Below are 17,048 nucleotides of genomic sequence, written 5' to 3' on the forward strand. Positions count from 1 at the left end.
GAAAAGCCTTATATGTAATATGAGCTGTGGGAATCAGAGGGGGAAAAAATCACGATACGCCTTTTTTGATGAGACTAACATTTCTATCTCTCAGTTAGAGCCACAAGATAATGGAGTAATTATGTAGATACTCTTTAAAAAGTATGATTTACTACCTAGATATTAAGTGTGTGATCACATGAGTATGACAATGACACACAAAGAAAAATCAGACGCTTCTTACCACCTCCCGTAGCAAAGATATTGAACTGATCCTATACATACCCCTAGGCTCTGTCTTTGCACTGTAGGTGCAAATCTTACTTGCATGAGAGAAGGGCCCCCCATCAACTGAGAAGGCGGACTTATTTTAACTGTCCCAGTAGTGTTCAGCTGATCATGTCTGAATTTATTAAGACCGTTAACAGTTGATTTAATCTCTGTTTTAATTACAGGGTTTGCCTGAAAGATGAATTTGTGCCATCGTATTTATAACAAAATTGCAAAACCTAAAATACACACACACACACATCAATTCCTCTCTATACTGCATTGTTCTAATCCCTGAAAACATCTCAAATATTCATTTTCAGGATTGGAGCTAATCTGTTTATGATGTTACTTCTAATCATTAAGATCTCTATGAGTTCTGTTTCAATTAAGATTGTTTATAAAATGGTGGTTATTTGGTTAAGGCAGAAGAAAGATTTTTATCTGGAAGATCTAATGTTCTTTTATTTGACCTTAAGAAATAGCCTCAACTTGTGGCGGGAGCTTTTCCTCTATAAAATGATATTTTAATAATTCATATTTGAAGAAGAGAGTTGTAAAAGCTAATTTATTAGAATTTGAATACCCTCTGAAGGATGACTATATAAAGGCATACATGCAGCAGGTCTGCTCCCTGTAGGTATTTAATCATAGTTAGTACCCTACTTTAACAAAATTCTAGGCTTCACATGTACCTTCCTGCATGACTTCAATGAAGCCTTAATATGACGCCAACATGCAATTAAGCTGGTCCTGCAACTGAAAACAAAAGAGGTCCTTCTTTCTCCACAGGGTATTAGTTATATCCCCTCAATTCCTCCTCTGATGTGCCAACACAAGCATTTGGTCACCTGCTCAGTGACCCAGACAGGGTACCACTAACGTAGCTGAAAAACAGATTTTCAATAGCATCAGCTCACTACGGGACAGCAGAAATGTATTTGTTCATATGCAAAACCAAGCATGCAGAGAGAGGGAACACAGACTACTTTTTGTGGGAACAACGCTGATCTAAGTGTATGTCAAACTGAAACCTAGAAATGTTTGTGCTCCAGTCAGCACAAACTAAAACAACGCTATTAAATGGTGTGTTACTGGTACCTTTTACCAAAGCATATACCCATAAGCCCAATACAGCAAAGAAAACAGAAAAGGAAAAAAAAAAAAAAAAAAAGAGACAGAGAGAGGCATTCTAATCACTTACATGATCTATCAGCTGAATTATTTATGCACATTGTAATCAGACAAGCTGGATAAACTTGGTGATGAAGCAATACTGTCATTAAGGGTATCAACCAAACACACAGGCTTTATAACTGCTATTTCACCTATGTGGTTGTTACCAGGGGTAATAATGAAAAAGCAAACCAGCTGAAAAACAGCCAAGTCAGTCCTTTGTTCAGCTACCAAGTGAATGGCTCCTTCAGCTCTTCTCTCACAGGGGAGGAACTGGAACAGAGGTGAGGAAAAGGTGCCCTGGCCAGAGCTGCTGCTGAAAATGCACGTGGACGAACCCTGTTCAAAATCCCATGCAGAGTTTATGGAGCTGACAGAAAAGTTCTAGTTACCATTTGAAATGGAGTTATGATAGGAAGAAAACAAACAAACAAACAGAAAAACCCACACCAAATTTTGTTTAAATTTTGAGACTGTTTGTTTGTAGTCTTAATACATAGTGCTTGTTCCAAACCCAGGCTCCTGGTATATCATGTTTTCATGTCTTCTACACTCCATTTCCTGGGAATTTATATCTACCAAGGAAGTGGGTACCTAATCAAGAAAAAAAGCTGGTTCGTCTGTTGTGAGAGAATTACCAGAGCTGTTCATAAAATATGTTAAAGTTTTTGTCCCCCAAAGGAATAGCAAAGCTAGATCAGAGAAGATGGATACAGCCATTCTTCCAAAGAGCCCTCAGCAAATTCTTTTATTTCCCCTTCTCCCGTAGCTCTTCGCTCCAGCTGAAAGACACTTCCTTTACAATTACCATGCTAGAAGCAATTCAAGGAAAAATTACAAGCTTTGGCTTGGTATTTGAGCTGTTTTATGAGAAGTCATTCTTCACTGCATACTTAAAACTATCTGAAACTAAGATACGAAAAAATGGCTAGAGAACTTCCATGCTGCCTCAAACGTAATTCAGTACATTTAATCAAAAACATATGGATTATAAAAAAGGGTTTTGAGAAAAAAAAATAATGAGAACAGCCATATAAAGTCATTTAAAGGGCACTTTAGCTCAGTATCTAGCCTGAAAAGGCAGTCAACAACAAATGCCTAAGGAACAACATCAGAATAAGGCAAGCATATGATGCATCTGCCTTGGAAATCACATGCAGCTTCTGGCAGCGTGGTTCAGTTACTTTCTGAACCAGAGGTGGTATCTTGGTGTTTAATACTTTCAAACAGACATATTCATGGGGAGAAAAAAAAATCCAGCGTTTTTGGACTAATCTAAATTTTAGCGTCCTTAACATCCAAAGACAGTTTCACAGCCTAGCTATACTTGAAGCATCTTATTTCCTTCTGAGTACTTTTCTTTTCCATTTTCTACTTGATAGTTGTATTCACTGCCCTTTATGTTTTGCATTGGAAAAGATAGACATGAGTTTCCATATCTCTGTCATATGCATTCTTAGCTGTAGTCTATTGAATTATTCCTATATATGTGAGCAGGTTCATGCCTTTGGTAATGTTTGTCACTCATCCGAGTGCCTCTACTATTCCAACATCATGCTCCAAGTGTATGGAAACATGAAAAAAAAAAAAAAAAAAAGCATTTCAGAGCATAAAGATTTATGGACCTTAACACATGGCAAGACTTTGTCTTCAACCAGCTCAAGAAGGCTGAAGAACTCATGAATGAGTATTGCTATATATATATATTAAGCTCAGGTAAAAGCATCTTGATTTGCATATGGTGCCTCAGCCCACACTTTGGCTTTCCAACACTCCCTGCAGACAGAGAAGCAGAAATACTAGTGCTGCTGGCAAAAATCCAAAGATGACATACACTAGATGAAATGTAAATAATTTTTGAATGCATTGGTTGGAATTTCATTCAAGGTAAAGACACCTTCCAATCTGAAACTGACAGATCTCTCATAAAGCCATCCTGGTGCAATATACCACCTCGTCAGCTTCGAAGGCCAACAGCCCAGGTTAGAACCAAGGAACAAGACTCAGGTTTGTTCCCTAACTCACCTGAGGTACTAGCAGTTACCCTATTTCCCAGGACCTGAATGGGTTTCTGGAGCTCCTTATCTCTTCCTGTGTGGGATTTTAGGGAGAATAATCTCTGCAGTAATGTGAACCAGATGTCTAAAGTTAGATACTCAAAACACTGTGAAGAATGTTCTTCTTACTCTAGGCCATTAAGGACCCGACAGGCACCTTACCAGTCTTACTGCCATCTGGACGCCTTAAATCTCAGGTGCACCCTTAGTACCCAGCTGCCTCAGAGAGTTTGGGCTTCATCTCCTTCATCCCCATCTCCTATCTCACAGCCCCATCTGGGTATTTTCTGGACCCTAAGACACTTTAATGAGCACTACAAGCATCTGTAAGACCCCAGGAGTCACCAGTGAAAACTAACAACTCGTTAATAGCTTAAAACGAGAAGGCCACAGCAAATTTTCGTATTTCCCTCAACATCTTTATTCCCTTCTCCGGCCAACCCTGACTCGGGGCAACGCCTGTTCTCGTTGGCTCCTCGCAGCAACGTGACAGCAGGAAGCAGCAACGGGTCCTTCCGGAAAAAACAACTTAATTAATTAATTAAACCCAAAGCCTGGCGTATCAGAAATACGCATCAACGAATGCTGTGAGCCTTTCAAGCCGCAGCCCACAGAGGCGCCAGGTGCGCGGCTCATCGCCAGCAGCACGATCGAGGAGCTGCCGGGAGGAAGACAAGGAGCCCCCCGGCGGAAGGCACCACGCCTCACGGAAGGCGACACCCTTCCCCCGGCCTCTCCCCTTCCTTCTCCGGCTCAGCCCGGCCGCCTCAGCGCCGCCCTCAGGGCCGCCCCTTCCCCGCCATCACCGGCGGCTCCCGGTGGGCGCGGGGCCGCGCCATGGCGGCGGGGCGCTGCTGGCTGCCGGCCTTGGCGCTGGTGTGGGGCTGCGCCGGGATGGCGGCCGCCGCCTTCACCACCGCCACCCCTCCGGTGCAGGGTAAGGACGGCCGCAAGGCATGGGGGAGCCGCGGGGCTCGGGGTTTTTCTCTTTTCTCCATCCGGGGGCTCCCAGCCCAAGCAGGAGCCCCCCAGGCTGCTCCCCTCCGCCGCCTCGGGTCGGGCAGCCCTCCCCGAGGGGGTCGGGGGTGCTCGGCGCTGCCCTGCTGCTCGGGGTGTGTGTGTGGGGATCTTCAGTTTGTTTGCCTTTGATAGATGTGACCAGAAAGGTACAGTACTTGCATTACATTAGGGTATTGCAGATGGACCTTGACCTGTACTCTTAGAGCCCAGCTTGCGGGGGCTCCGTTCTTTGAGGGTAAGGCTTACGAGTGATAAGAAATCTCCAGGTTTTGGGACAGCTGACTTGAGGCAGAAGAGAAAGGGAGCAGTCAGCCTCTCTCAGCTATTGGAGAGGAAGGGACCTGCTGGCAACTGTAAGCTAATCAGTTTCTTTCTAATAGCTGTGTGGGACATCAGCCAAGCTGAGGAGTTTGGTTTGAGCCAAAAATCGGGTTGCCTTGGCAGTCAGTCTGCTTAGGGGTGCGCTAGGATTGAACTTCTTGTGCGTTTTTATTTCTGTGTGAGGTTGGGAGGTTGCTCGTGACACAAAGTTTGTTGCTGGTATGGAAAAGGATCGTATTATATAGAATTACAAATCCATATTGTACGGAAGGATTCAAGGGACTTTTAAGAAATGAAATGAGCAATGAGATTAAGTGAAAAACTTATTTTTTCAAACTTCCTGGAAGTTTGCCCATGGGAGATAAGAAGGGTTTAAGCTGAGACTGTGGGCAGGGAGCAAATTAACACAAACTGCCTAAGAACAGCCTTGGTGTAGGTGTGGAAGGGTTTCTGACTGAGTGGTTGTGCTGGTTTTAGAGGCGTAGTAGGGAGCTCCCTCCCCAAAGGGTCACCGATCCTAAGGTTATGTGGCAGTCCTTACTGTACAATGGATGGTTTAAAGCCCTGTCTTCCTTACATAAATAAAAAACACAATAAAAAAAAATCTCTGTGTGCTACCTCCATGCCTATTGGAAAGGGGCTGTTTTATAAACAGGGCTTTATTGTCTGTGCTGCTAGGTTTTACCTGTATTTTGTGAAAGACCAGCCTTGTGCTGGAGCTGTGTTACGCTGGTCCTTGAGGACACCTCCTAGAAGGTGAGCTCACACAGGTCGTCATTTTACAATGGGTGCTCCAGTTACTGAAAACATAATTAGTTATAATTAACATACTACAATTCCTGTACATGTGGGCTGGATTCTGGTAATTTCCTAAAAATGTAGGAACAGTACTAGCTTTTTCCTATCTCCTTGTGAGAATATAATCCTCATGAAGCTGTGGCTGACTCTGCAAGGTGCATTACATTAATGGAGCTGCTTTAGCGAAACTGATGTAGCTTATTGAAATAATTATGACACTTCTTGGTAAACCAAGGTGGGCATGTAAAAATTAAATAAAGGGATAAAGGGAAAATTCATCTTAGATACTTAATGTTGACGTTATGTTAAAATAGAAGGAATGAGTGTTCAACAAATGTTGGCTAAAATATAGTGCGAGTGATTGTTGGTAGCGCTGCTGTGGCTTATGTTTTTTTTTTTTTTTTTTTCCCCCCGATAAAGACATCACAGTAGCCCCTTGAAATATTAGAGGGAGTCTGTCAGCTTTCTATGTTTGAGTCCAAACATGTCCAGGTTGCTTTTGTTTAATATGCTGGTACCCATATTGCTTTTGCAAGGTGCATTGGAGGGCCTGAGTGTGTTCTCAGTTTGAGAGGTGTTTTTTTTTTTTTTTTTCTGATGTTCTGCTCTTGAAGAGAACACTGACTGGTGGAAGACTTGTGTGCCTTGTAAGCTAAGGGACCTGGAGAAATACATAAAGCACAATTATACACTTTTTTCCTGGTTACTCATGGTAATATAACATTTTGTAACGGAGTATGTAAATCAAAGTCTGATTTTATTCTTTTTATATTTTGAGCCCCAGACTTTTGGTTATATTACTCTTATAGACTATGTGATATATGTCCGTAAGAAGGCAGTTGAGGATAAACAAGGTGAAAAGCTTTTTGATAAGGATCTAAGGGATGTTACATTACTTCATTTGGTGGTTCAGTTACTGAAAATGTAACCTAAATCACTGGTGATGTTGAACTGTGAGAACTTCAGCAGAGATACCGGGAGGCTCTTGGGTTGTGTTTCCCATGTTGTCCTTAAAGTAACAATCCTCTCTCGATGAGATGGCTTACCTGTACCTTCAATTCCAAAAGCATAAATTGTTTTCTATTTCAGAGGTCAAACCTGACTGCTTTTTATCTCTGTTTGCTACAGTTCTGGAATGAAAATATTGAGCTTTCATTACTTAATCAAAATTATTGCACATACCTAGTAGTGGGGGGACCCTAAATATTTCGTTAAATGTTTGACGTTACTGAATAAAAGTAAATTATACCTGTGTGTTTTTTTTTTTTTTTTTTTTTCTCCAGCCTGTTCAGAGTTGTCCCATAGGTCCTGTGAAGAATGTCTAAAAAATGTTTCGGTAAGATTTTAAATATCTTGTTTTTTTGACTGATAAGAATGTGGTGATTTTTTTTCCACTTAATATTATATTGAGTTGTTGGGTTTTATTTGGCTGGTTGTTTCTTTTTTTTAGTTCTCTTAAAATGATGAAGATAGTTGAACTACCCTTAATAACAGGAAATCTGGATCAGTTGGCTCTTTTCTGCCTTCAGTTGGTAAAAATTGTCTGCCTGATGTCCTTCTTCCCCTTGGAGCCACTGTGCTTCCTGTCTCCCAGGGTTACAGGGTGGCCCATGATTTGGTTGCTCAGGGTATTTCTCTGGAGAGGAGTGACCAAGCAGTACTTAGGCTTCCCCTTTCCCTGAGTGCTCAGTACTTGCGCAGAGCAGCAGAGCAAGTCGCTGCTACTGGTTTGGATTCTTACCCTCATTTTTCAAGCAGCATTGGTTAAATTTCCATCCTCTATGAGGGCTGGATGAACTGAATCCTTTGTGGATGAAATGCCTTGAATTTCTTGTATCCAGAATATGAGAGCTGACAAATTCAAGTAGGCAAGCTAGAAATGCCGTTTTCTAGAGATGCCCTGAGCACTAGCACTGTGTTCAGTTGAGGCAGACTGGTCAGTGCTTTGTAGCTGTTCAGACACTGGCTTCTCTGACTACGTGAGACTGAGTGCTTCAGACTGTTGTGCTAGATCACTGCTTTTTGTAGCAATGTGTTCAGATTTCCAATGAGATTGTGGTAACCTAGATATTTAAATCAATGGAATCGTATGCCATGCCCTTTGCTCAAAACCTTATAGCTACACAATAAGGGTTGTGATAAGTATCCAAATGTGTCTGTCACTGCAGTGCAGAAGAAAACTACTATGTTTACAGTGAGAGTGTTTCAAATTCTAACTTCAGATGTCACTGAAAATGAAATGCTTCAGGAGTCTTGAAGTTATGTGTAAGTTACCGCAGGACTTTAAGGGAAAAATGCAAATTGTGTTGTGATGTAGCCATTGACTATGTGCTGCTAGACCTCTATTTGTCATCATAAGCCTGGCATACCGTAAAGAACTCTTAATCCTCAAAAACACAAACTAGGAAACATGAAATGTGTGTTATTAAAGGTTAAATGTTCCTCACTACCACTGGTGTGCCTGTCACTCCAAATAGGTGCTGCAGCTGATGCCTGTAGGTGCTGTGACTGGCGTTATGAGCACTGCTTTTATTAACCTGAGAACTGTGTGCTCACCTTGTGAGCAGAATAAATCCTTCAGATGTGCACTGAAGACGCTAACAGAGTTACAGATAGTTTATTCTCGAATCTGTCAAACCAGCTACAGAGTCCAGGCTTGTTCTGATGGCTGAATGACGGATGACTCAGGGCAACTGCTGCAATAGCATCAGTGTTAACCTTGAGGAGGTAACTTTAGACTTGATTCAGACAATTCATGCATACATTTAAAGAAAAAAAGGCTATAAATAAAGCCATTAGCATTTGTGTAAGCAATATGAAAACAAAGGATTGCTGAAATTACCTTAACTGCCTCAGTAGATGGAATTACCAACTGATGATAATGTAGACAGTAGCAGCAGATAAAAATGAAAATTGAACTTTTGGTGAATAGATAAAAATAATTCCAAGCAAACCATAAAATGTTACCATTTAGTTCAGTTAAATAGAATTGTGATTCAAAAGATCAGATTTTTTTTTTAATTATAATTGGGTTGGTCCTTAGAGTTGATTGATACCAACTTTCTTGTGTTTTTTATCAAGAAGTTCTGAGCGCTTGGTACTTTTATGGAGATGCTGTTGTGTTTGATTTTATCTTTAAGGTACTGTTTTGTAAGGAATAACATATAAAGGTTTTGGTAAGAGCTTTAGAATCCTGAAATACTACTTTAATGTGCAAATAGCTATTGCTTAATGTCTTGAGATTTTTCGCTTTGTGTGATACTCTGCTTCATTTGATTTGCTTTTAAATAAGATATTTTTAGCCTGCCTTTGTGGGTTGTGTAGAGAGGAATCAAAGTTAAGGAAATGTTTTGCCCCTGGGTGTTTAGGCTTTTTTAAAGTCAATTTTGATAATTGGATCAATTTTTAGTGTCAGGAATAAGTCAACTGAAATATTTCCTTACTTCAACCTCTGCACTGGTTAGTAGCAGCATCAGCTATTACCTGTAGGGCTACGGACCTTTCTAATAGAGTTGTCTGTAGAAGTCTCTGTTACAGGGATACAGCTGGCCTTTTATGCAGGGTGCTACTGACGGTGAATATTGTGAGGTCATCTGGTACAGGGTGACCACTGCATTCAAACCAAGTTTAACAGTGACTTCCAGTCTATTAGTATTGTTATTTTTGAGCTGCTAGTTTTTGTTATTAAATAGCCAGGCCAACAAAAATAAGCATGGTCTGAGCTAACGTTGTTAGACACATTTTACCAATGTCTGTGTCTCAGTCTACCAGCTACAGCATGTGAATACATTGGTTTTGCTCCTTTCCTCGCTCATTGCAAGAGAACAGAATCCACTATAAAGCGGTTCTTTTGTATTTAACATTTTGTAACTCTTGAGAGCAAGATAACTGTTTTTATGCAACTGAGGATGTGTGAGAGATGTTCTTGATAGTCTGGTTAGATAAAGCACAGTTTCTGCATGAGCTTTGTCTGTAATGAATCCTACAAAACCCCGTTCTGTCAAGGATTCCTTTTACTCTTATCTAGAACTTATTAATGGGTTGTATTTTTTTTTTTTTTATCTTACTGCAAAACTTTCTATAGAACTGTAAAAGTTCTTTATGGCTTTCTTTCTGTTGGTAGCCAAATAGGGCTGAAGTAAGATTCTAAGTGTGTTTTGTATTCCTCAGAGATACTGCTGGCTTTAAAATTTTGAATGGTTGGGTTTGGGGTATTGTAATTTTTGTTAACTTCAGTAATTCTAAACCCAAAGCCGTTTGGGTTGTGCACTGAGTACCTTGGATTGTCCACAGATATTTTCAGGTTAGTGTATATATTTATTAGTATTTATTACCTAAAGGTACAAAATTCAAATTGGGCTTATGTTGGAATTGTACCAAACTTTTGTAGGTTTCATGTTACTAAGTGCTATCAATGCATCTATATGATATTGTACATACTTAAAAATATTTTCTGTGGAGAGGAGCACTAGATGGTAAACTGTTTTCTGAAGATCAATAATTTTTCTTTTTTTTTTTTTTCACAGTGCCTTTGGTGTTATACCAACAACACCTGTATTGATTATCCTGTAAGAAGCATTCTTCCATCATCTTCATTATGCTCGCTCTCAAATGCTCGATGGGGAGTTTGCTGGAGTAGGTACTAATTTTACTTTTGCTGTAGAGAGAGAGATTTGAGTATGTTTAGTCTAAAATGCAACTACCACTTACTGATAACTTGGTTGGAGGGTTGGGGGAAAGCAGTAGTTATGATTTGGGGTGGGAGGCTAGCAGGGAGATAAGCAAAGTAAATTGCTCACCACCTCCCACAGGCAGACTGATGCCCAGCCAGTCTCTAAAAAGTAGACACCATGGAAAACTAAACACCTCCTGCCTACCCACCTGCTGCTGACATCTTCTTCTTCCTCTAGCTCTTTTTTTTTTTTTTTTTTTTTATTGCTGACTGTGGCATTGCACAGTATGGAATATCTCCCTTTGGTCATTTCAGGTCAGATGTTCCAGCAGTGCCCTGCTCTTGGTGTTTTGCCCACCACCAACCTATTCACTGCAGGGGGAGCAAAGTCAGAAAAAGAGCAGCCTTGATGTTGAGCAAGCACTGTGCATCGGTAGCCAAAACACTGGTGTGTTACCAGTGCTGCTGTAGCCACAGATCCAAAAGCCATATGGGCTGCTAGGAAGGGAGTTAACTCCATCCTAGCCCGTAGAGGAAGACATTTGTGCTGTGTCCTTTTGCAAAGCAGTGATCGCACTTCTTTACAGACAGAAAGGGTGCTCTTATCAGTTTACTTTTGTTAGAGAAGGGATTTCTGGCTTGGATATGGATTATGTTTCTAGATTCAATGTAGCTTAAACACAGAATGAAAACGTTGTATTGAAGGACATTCTCAGCAGAAAAAGAGTGTAAATAAATAAACCAACCAATAAAATTTACAGACAAATTTGCATTTCCTTAATATATTTTTACAAATCCTATGCAGCAGCATATAGTCTTATTGAGAGTATCCTCTTCAGGTATAGTAGGAAACTTAATTTCCCATGAGAGTGCTGGGCTTGTTTTTTCCTTTCTGTGAATAAAATGAAGAGCCAGGCATTGGCTCAGTGTTGCTGCAACTATTGCAGCAATAGTGTTGAATATTGCAGCTCTCAAAATTCAAAAACAAACGACTGGCTTCCAGTTGCAATTTTATATTGAATAAGACATGTTGAAAGATTGTTAACCAGCAGTGAAGAAAAAAAAATGTATGGAAGCAAAATAATACAAATTAGCTTAATTGCTTTGTTTTTCATAAACAATAAGCAAAGAAATAGCTGAGACAGGAAAGCAGACTGGATACTGACAACTTTATTGTGCACTTAGTAACTTCAAATTACTTTTTGCTTCAATTAAATGGCAATTAAAAATATAAATAGTATACTTTATTTTCTTAATGGAGATGAAACCATATTTAGAACACTGAACAAATTTAGTTGCTTATAACTTAGAGGAGTAACAGAATGAGAGAAGTCATGTGGTGAAATGTTTTCATATGAAAATGTGTAGGTTCAGGAACTATATATTAAACTGTATTATAAACCATAGCCAGTAAATTACAGTGCACAAGCAAAAATTTGCCCAGAGAAGCTGTGGATACCCCACCCCTGGGTTCCAGGCCAGGTTGGATGAGGCTTTGAGCAACCTGCTCTGGTGAGAGGTGTGGCGGGGGGAGGGATGGAACTCACTGATCCTTAAGGTTGCTTCCAACCCAAAGCATTCTGTGATTCTATGAAATGTTTACAACATTTTTCTATGGAACAAAATTGAAGTTGTAAGTTCGAGTTTATGCATCTTCATAGTTGCTTTGATGCTTTAATCTGCTTTAACCTGTTCAGTAGGTTTGGGACACTGCAAATATACTTCATCACGTTCATGTTTGTCACCCCAGACAAATAATGATTGTTATGTATCCTGTTCTGAGGAATCCATAATGTAAATAAAGAGCACAAACTACCGGGGAAGTATTGTAACTGATTCTAGGCAAGGATTATGAAACAAATTAAGATTGCATTTAATTTTGTATATATAAAGTAAAGGAATCTACAGTTAGAGCATCCAACCTTTTCTGTATGCTTACATCCCATGATTATTTTTTTTATATTGAATTATTTTGAAAGATCTTTGTAAAACACTAGCAGAACTTTTTTCTTTAATCAAAATTCATATTGTTTGGGGCCCTCAATATGTTGAGGCTTCTATCTTAAACTGTGTACGTTATATGTAAGCAGTACACAAGAAAATGAGATAAAATTTTAAAGCTGTTTTAGTGTTTAGAGTATACATACAATAATTCTTTATTGTTAATAGAATTGCATGCTGCTTGATTTGGCTGCGTGTTGTCATATATCACATAAAAATGACTTGAGTTTTATTATCGAGGATGGTCTTATTGGCAGGGCTCATAAAGTAGTTGTGGGCTCATAAAGCTATAGCGGGATTCGGGGTATCTAAATCTGAATGTCTCTTGCTTGTGGAATGAGCTGTCATGGTTCAGGGGAATAAACAGTGAAGTTGTTGACGTGGTGCAGTAAAAAGGTTGCTAACACTACAGATTGCTGCTCGTGAATAGGAGTTGATCTTTTATTTGTGTGTGGCACTGTTATGATAATACTTGAAAACTTTGCATGGTTCTTCTGTCAGTATTTTTAAAGGATGTTGAGAAAGAGAGGGTTCATGTGAGGATGACAAATCATGATTTAAAAGCTGGAACAATGATTCACAGTTTCTTATAGGGTGTAATCAGTCTCCCTACAAAAAAAAAATGTTGAGAGGAGACTTGGTTAATGTATCACTACTGAGAAAAGGTAGGCCTTAAAGGTGTTTTTAGAATGCAAGAGGTAGATACAGAACCAAATTCAGTGACTGCAGGATCAAACTGGGGAATACTCTCCAAGTCATATGCTGTGCTTCAGTGTGATTTGACTGTTAAAAGAAACTACTAGAAAACTGGTAGGTTGTCCATCATACCATCTTCGAGGCTGGGATCTAATCTTTCACAAGATCTGTGAAAGATACGTGTCAGTTAGACACAAGTTGGTGAGGTCAGTGGAGAAGTAACAGACTTAGCAGAAGTAACTCTGGCTTATGCATGTGGTCAGAGAGGGCAGACTTTCAGAAAAAGTCATTTTCTGAATTTGAGTTGCTCATCACTAGTACCCCAAAGCAGTAAAAGCTAGAAGTAGCATGTGCAGCTGCTTTTTATGGCAGCATAAGGCTGCTGAATTTTGGCAGAATTCAGAGGGGAGAAGTGAAGCTTTGCTGCCACCCCATCATGCTTTGAAATAGCAAGAGAGTGTGGGGTGGAGGTATTTCTGTTTTTAATCTCTGTTGCTAGAACCTCCCTTAGTCACTTCATTTTACGCCCTTTAAATAGCTCCCCAGAGCTGTGTCCATTGCTTTGCTTATGTTTTCTGTGTTTGTTTGCTTCTCTGGATGTGTTCTCCAGAACTACAGATTTCTGACTTCTTTTATGAATGCAGTCCTGTCTCAATTTAGACCAGATATAGTTGTTAGAGCATACATGTATGCTGTTAAAATAATAACTCCTGTCCATGTGTTAATTGCTCTTTGGATGTAGGAAATGACTTAGGTAGTGTGGAGTGGTTTTTTTTTGTTGTTGGGCTCCTTCAAATCCCCTGCCTGATACTGTCATATCATTTGATTTTGCTCTTTCTCTCCCTGCTGCCTGTAGTGTATACACAGTAATGCTGCACCTACGTGACTTTTTGTTCACCCTGTACAGAGGCTGAGGTAGCAACTGGGGGATGAAACTGTGGAACTGCACCAGAAGATTTATGTAATACAAAGTGTTACAGAATGAATGTTTAATAACTTCTTGTATGTAAAGAGCAGCTTGTTTTAATGTTTTCTCGGTGCAGATCATGCATAGTACCTAAATTCTAATGATATGCTGAGTTTTAATCGGGGTGATTACACAGAGTTGTGACTTGGGATTTTTGTACATAAAGCTAATAAAAAAATGGGAGGGGTTTGGGAAAGAGTGGAATAATTATTGGAAAGGTAAATGTTAATGCTGTAGTCTAACAAGTTGAATGTATTCATATCTTTCAGTAAACTTTGAGGCTTTGATCATTGCCATAGCTGTAATAGCTGGACTCATTCTGGTGTCCATAGCCGTCTGTTGCTGTTACTGCTGTTACTGCAGAAAGCGTTCCAAGAGGTAAATGTGTATTTATTTGTTTCCTTTACTAACTTTGGGTGCTGGTTTCCCCTACCTGCCAACCTGCCATTCTACTTTCCAACATACTAAGTCTTTTAATTTGGCAGTTAGTTATGATAACTTTGTATTTGTTTGAAAAAGACAACAGAAAGGAGGGGTTTAGTGACATGAGTGATTCTGAAAACGATGCTGGAAGGATGGTGAAGTGATGTTAGGGGCAGAATTACAGACATGTTTTTTAAATAAGCTATTGCTTTACAATTCTATGTTTTATATTTCCTTGTTAAGACCAGACATGAAATATTTGTATGGCTAAATAAATACTTGATTCTTGTGATAACAGAATGGATGACTTCTTTTAAGGCAAGCTCATGGTACAGCAAAAAGGTGGGGAACATGTAACAGAGCAACATCCTAGTGTTTGGTGGTCATGCTTCAAAGTTCGCTTCAGGGTCTGTCAGCACGCTGTCAGTATCTAAGTGTGTTTGCCTGGTCAATGAAATATTCTAAATGTAAGATGATAATTCTTTGCTCTAAGATACTAAGGAGGACTGACTTATTTTCAAGTAAAGTAATACTGCAAAAATTAAATGTCTTTTAGATCTTGGAGGACTTGTAAAACTTTTCTACTGGTGTACTTATTTGATTGGCTGATGTCCCTCAAAGTGGGAGTGAAACAGTTGATAAGCAGCTTAAACACAGGCTCAGTGCTGCCATCTGAAGTTATCAGTGCTTACTTCATAACAAAACACCTGAAAAGCTATGTTTATTGCTACAGCACAATGTTCTCCTCTGCATTGGTGAAGTTCTAGGTTTTTGGGCAGGGTAGTTTCAGCTAGCTCTGTACCCTTCATGCTTCAGCACTTCTCATGTGAACAAAATGCGGACCTTATTTCTTGGTCTGAAATGATTTTGGCACTATTTCAAGTACTTCTAATTCATTTTTCTTGTTGGATTCTTTTTTTTTTTTTTTTTTAATAATTTATGCAGTCATGCAGTGGCTTTTTTCAAGCCACTGAAAAATGGTACACTGGCTTTTAAGGAAAAGAAAAAAAAATTGTCAAAAAAAAAAAGAAAAAAAAATTGTAATTCCCTTCCCTTTTCCGTGAGGAAGATGCATGTACCTGTTTTCCTGGTGGATTGGTTCATCTTAGTGCAAATCCATCCTAGTGCAAAAATTGGTGGCTCTTTAGCCCTGTGCTGATAAGCCTCGAAGACTGTTTTAGGTTTTTTGTAAGATCTGCCAACTTCCTCTCAGAAGAGCTGTATTGGTTCCAGTGGCTGACATGCCAACAAACAGAGCTTGATTCCTGCACAAAAAGAGATTTGTGTCAGACCTCAGTGTTACTAGCTAAGTCGTCAATCACTGCTGTAACATCTAATTCTAAATATAGAGGGGTAGTTGAGAGTTGGTTTATGTCAGGGCTCCAGAGGTGTCAAGCTTAATCTTCTGACACTTAAAAGCTGTAAAGGTCTTGTCAAAGTGGGGTCCAGATTATTTCAGGAAGACCCAGAACGTATTATTACGCTGAAACCTGAGATATTACTGGCTCTCAACCCACTCATTCCCAGCAGGAATTCTTTTGCTTTCTGATTCCTTAGGTCTGGGAACTCTTCTTCCACAGAGAACAAAACCAAAACAAAACACCAACAACTTTATACTTTTAAAAATTAGAAAAAGGAAAATTTGTAAAAGGGTAGTATTAGACCTGCTTTATTGTTTTTGATCTATCTTCTCATCTCTCAGGTATAACCTTGTTTGGCAGAAGCATTAGTGTTCCTTTGGAGAATTTACAAGCTGTAAGAATTTATTAGCGTTCAGATGACAAACTCGTTTGTTTTTCTTGAACAAGGAATATTTAGAAGCATTAATGCCCACATTAATGATGTAGTTGGCTCACCTGGTTCCATCCCTACCACAGAAATCCTAGGACTATTGATGCATTGTTTCAGTTCATTATTTTTTATCCTTCATTTGGATTTTGAGTCTGGTTCCGTGTACTTGCAATATAATTAATTGCAGAACTATAATAAACAGACTCTCATTGATGACTTCAGGATATTAAAAAAAAAAAGTGGTTGTTAATTCCAGACTTTCTGACTTTGAGGAAAAACTCAATTCCCTTGCAGTATCTAGAATCAGGTGTAATTTTATGTGTTTTTTTGTTATGGAAAAGAAATACATTTTTTGAATCCTATACCATTGTTTCGCTGATTTGTTGGTTTTGTATTTTGCAACACTAAGATGAAGTGAGACAATTGCATAGTTAAAAGATACCAGCGTCTCCAATGAAGTAGTTTTGCAGAAGGATGCCCAAGAATGAAAGCTGCTGGTCTTCCAGGACATGCAAAAATGGGGAATTAATTAGTCAAACAAAAGGATGCCTTTCTAGTAAAGGTGCATCTGTTTCTTGCTGCTAATACCCGCTTGTCCCCCAGACTTTTTAACTCTTCAAGTGGAAACAAAAATGAAGGGACTAGAACATTTGTACATGAAACATTATGTGCGTTCTGAATTACTGGCTTGCATTTAAACAGCTAACATGTTCAAATGCATGATTGAGCAGATGGAAAATTTGAGTTTGGTTTACAGTTCTTATCTGTTAAAACATTACATGTGCTGTAATTAACCACTGGATGTCACTCTTGCTTAACTTGTGTGCTGGTTGTTGCAGATGTGTGGTACTAGAGCTGTCTATTAGCAGGTGTGTTA

The 17,048-nt window shown here is 39.4% G+C and overlaps 1 protein-coding gene across 2 annotated transcripts in view; it reads left to right on the plus strand.

The window, feature by feature from the left end:
• The first annotated feature begins 4,156 nt into the window (after positions 1 to 4,156).
• Positions 4,157 to 17,048, plus strand: part of LOC311206193 (pituitary tumor-transforming gene 1 protein-interacting protein-like) — a 28,490-nt gene continuing 15,598 nt past the window's right edge. The window contains exons 1-4 of one of the 2 annotated variants that reach the window (XM_084281433.1): positions 4,157 to 4,419; positions 6,905 to 6,957; positions 10,148 to 10,256; positions 14,227 to 14,335. In XM_084281433.1, coding sequence (XP_084137559.1) covers positions 4,320 to 4,419; positions 6,905 to 6,957; positions 10,148 to 10,256; positions 14,227 to 14,335 — 371 coding nt within the window. In that variant the 5' untranslated portion in view covers positions 4,157 to 4,319. The remainder of the gene's footprint in view (positions 4,420 to 6,904; positions 6,958 to 10,147; positions 10,257 to 14,226; positions 14,336 to 17,048) is intronic. The other variant, XM_084281432.1, reaches the window with a different exon arrangement.

This window comes from Netta rufina, assembly GCF_964035555.1.
Source record: "Netta rufina genome assembly, chromosome: 2".
Classification (NCBI taxonomy): Eukaryota; Metazoa; Chordata; class Aves; order Anseriformes; family Anatidae; genus Netta; species Netta rufina.